The 2,808-nt window shown below is 56.6% G+C and overlaps 1 protein-coding gene across 1 annotated transcript; it reads right to left on the bottom strand.

The window, feature by feature from the left end:
* Nucleotides 1-1,066: 1,066 nt before the first annotated feature.
* nkx6.1 (NK6 homeobox 1) lies at nucleotides 1,067-2,196 on the bottom strand. Its single transcript, XM_030084439.1, has 4 exons — nucleotides 1,871-2,196; nucleotides 1,581-1,795; nucleotides 1,266-1,444; nucleotides 1,067-1,123 (listed from the first exon to the last, which is right to left on the bottom strand). The coding sequence occupies exons 1-4, from the start codon at nucleotides 2,194-2,196 to the stop codon at nucleotides 1,067-1,069; spliced, it is 777 nt and encodes a 258-aa protein (XP_029940299.1).
* Between the last annotated feature and the right edge of the window lie 612 nt (nucleotides 2,197-2,808).

Genomic DNA, 2,808 nt, shown 5'->3' with positions numbered 1-2,808 from the left:
GAAAAAGACCCCTGCGCGTGCACTTTTCCAAATAATGCTTTTTTGTCATACGCGCGCGCGTGTGTTTACCTATTTTTTTTTCTTTTTAATTTCATAGAGATTTGTGCACACGCATGAAGCAGCGTGCGTGAGGCGTGCGCGGTGTGGTTTCCGCGTTTCTTTATTTTTTCCTGGAAAGTTTTTTTTTCTGAAACGCAGAAATTTGGTTTTGAGCAGAAAAAAGTTTTTTTTTTCTCTTTTAATCCGAAAATCGGGAAAATAAATAAAAGCAGTTTTTTGTTGTTTATTGTTTTTGTTGTTGTTTTTTTTTACTGACGGCGCTTTAAACGCGCGCGTGCAGATTTTATTTGGGGTTATTCGGTGAAAAGCAGCCGGTCGCGGATCATTTCCTCCGTTTCTATTGAGTTTGGCTGATTTTTTTATTATTATTATTATTTTTTTCCTTCAGGAATTTGAATCCCGCTCTGGCTATTTTTCTGTTTTTCTGTTTTTCTATTTTTCTGTTTTTCTATTTTTCTGTTTTTGTATTTTTCTGATTTTCTTTTATTCCTGTATTTCTGTCTCTTCCTCTCCCACACTCCGGGTTCCTGCTGCTCCGCTCCGGTTCTGATCCCGGTCCCTCGGTTCCTCTGATCAGGAGCAGAATCCGGACCGAACCGGACCACAACCAGCGGCTCTCCGCTTCACCGCTGCCGGTATTTAATTTGCAGCTTTTACTTGTTAAACGCGAGTCGAAGCTTTCAGATTAAAAGCAGATTAAATCTCCGAGGAGGAAAAGCAGCTTCAGGAGGTGATTTAGATTTTTCTCTTCCTCTCAGAAATCAGACTGAAGCTTCACGTTTTCCTGGAGGATGATTTAATTTTAGGGTTATTTTAACGAGCATTTCGCTGAATTTAAAGATTTTATTAAATTTAGATCTGATGGATAAAAAGCTGTTTGGTCGAAGAGGTTTTTTATTTGAAGGATTTTTCTGCGGTTTGATTTTATTTCCAGCTGAAGGTTTTCAGTTTATTTTACAGATTATTAGAAAGGTTTTGTGGATTTTTCCTCCTGAAGCGGATTGGTTCAGTCCTCCGGTTCTCTGGAGTTTGATTTTCTTCGTTTTGTTCTTTTTGATTCTTCCTCCTGGTTTCATTTCATTTAAAGTTTGATTTTTCGTTCAGTTCTCAGGGTTTTTTCTTTTTCTTTTTCTTTTTTTTTTGTCCCGGTTCTAAAGAGGCGGCCCCCCACCGGCCCGCGGCCCCCCGGCGGCCCCCGGCCCCGCTCCTACCTTGACCTGGCTCTCGGTCATGCCCAGGGAGTAGGCCAGGCGCGCGCGCTCCGGTCCCGCCAGGTACTTGGTTTGTTCGAAGGTTTTCTCCAGAGCGAAGATCTGCTGACCGGAGAAGGTGGGCCGGGTGTGTTTCCGCTTCCCGTCCTTATCCAGCAGCACGGAGCTCTGGTCTGCAACACACACACACACACACACACACACACACACACACACACACACACACACACACACACACGCACACTGGTGAGCGACGGGCCGGGGCTCCGGGCTCCGGGCTCCGGGCTCTGCGGGGGGTCTCTCTCTTACGGGGGGAGCAGGAGAAGCGCGCGTCCCTCCAGGGGGGGCTCTGCATCACCCCGGGCCAGAAGATGGGGGTCCGGCCCGGGAGGTCCGCCAGCGGCTTGGGGTACCGGGCCACGGCCACGGCCGCCGCCGCCCCGGGGCTGAAGTAGAGCCCGGGCGGCGGGGGGGGGCTGAGGCTGCCGAAGCGGGGCAGGCCGGACAGGATCCCGGCCGACGAGGCCGCGGCGGCGGCGGCGGCGGCAGCGGCGGCCGCGGCGGAGCCCGGGACCGGGACCGGGACCGGGACCCCGGAGCAGGACGCCGACGGCCGGCTCAGGATGTCGTTAATCCCGTGCGGGGTGGCGGAGGAGCTCTGCTGGGGGGAGCCCAGCCCCGAGGACTTGACCCCCGGGGACGGGGACGGCGCAGCCATGCCGCCGGGGTTCGGGGACGTGGTGGCCGGGGACGTGGACGAGCCGGGCCCGGGGGAGGCCAGCGGGTAGGCCGGGTACAGCGGGGTCTTCATCTCCGCCATGCTGTGCAGCGCCGCCAGGGGGGGCGTGCCGAGGAGGAAGGCGCTCTGCCGGGACCCGGACCCGGACCCGGACCCGGACCCGTCCATCTGACCCACCGCGAGCATCACCGCCCGCCCGGGACGACCCGGGACGACCCGGGACGGGAGCCGCTGGGAGGAGGGGGGCGGGGGACGCAGACCGGAATCACACCGCCGACCCGCTCACGAGGCCCATGTCAGGCTCGGCGCGCACTCTGATCCGCCGCTGGTCCCCGGGAGCGCGTGCACATGAGGTCCGGGCGGGTCCGGGTGAGGACTGGTCCCGCTCCTGGTCCCGCTCCTTGTCCCGCTCCTGGTCCCCGCTGAGGGTCTCCGGTGGGTCTCCGGGTCTCTGCTAAGGGTCTCCAGTCCGTGTCTCCGAGTCTGCGGTCCAGGTTTGCCTGCTCCTGGTCTCGGTGGGTCTCCGGTGGGTCTCCTGGTCTCCGGTCCTCCGGTCCTCCGGTCCTCCTCTGGTCCCTCCAGCTGAGGTCCTCCTTCTGACTGTCACATCCAAACTTTGAGAGGAGACACGCGGGGTGAGGGGGGGGTGAGGGGGCGGCCTCTGATTGGATGACCCCGCTGTGACGTAGGCAGGCCCGGACCAGGACCGGCCTCTGATTGGCGGAGAGGATTTGAAGGCTCGCAGCGAAAGAAGTGAAAAAGTCTGTAATGAAGGAAAAAAACAGAAAAGAAATAAAA

This window comes from Salarias fasciatus, assembly GCF_902148845.1.
Source record: "Salarias fasciatus chromosome 7 unlocalized genomic scaffold, fSalaFa1.1 super_scaffold_4, whole genome shotgun sequence".
NCBI lineage: Eukaryota > Metazoa > Chordata > Actinopteri > Blenniiformes > Blenniidae > Salarias > Salarias fasciatus.
The sequence above is the reverse complement of the archived record's forward strand: the minus strand, read 5'-3'. Positions and strand labels throughout refer to the sequence as shown.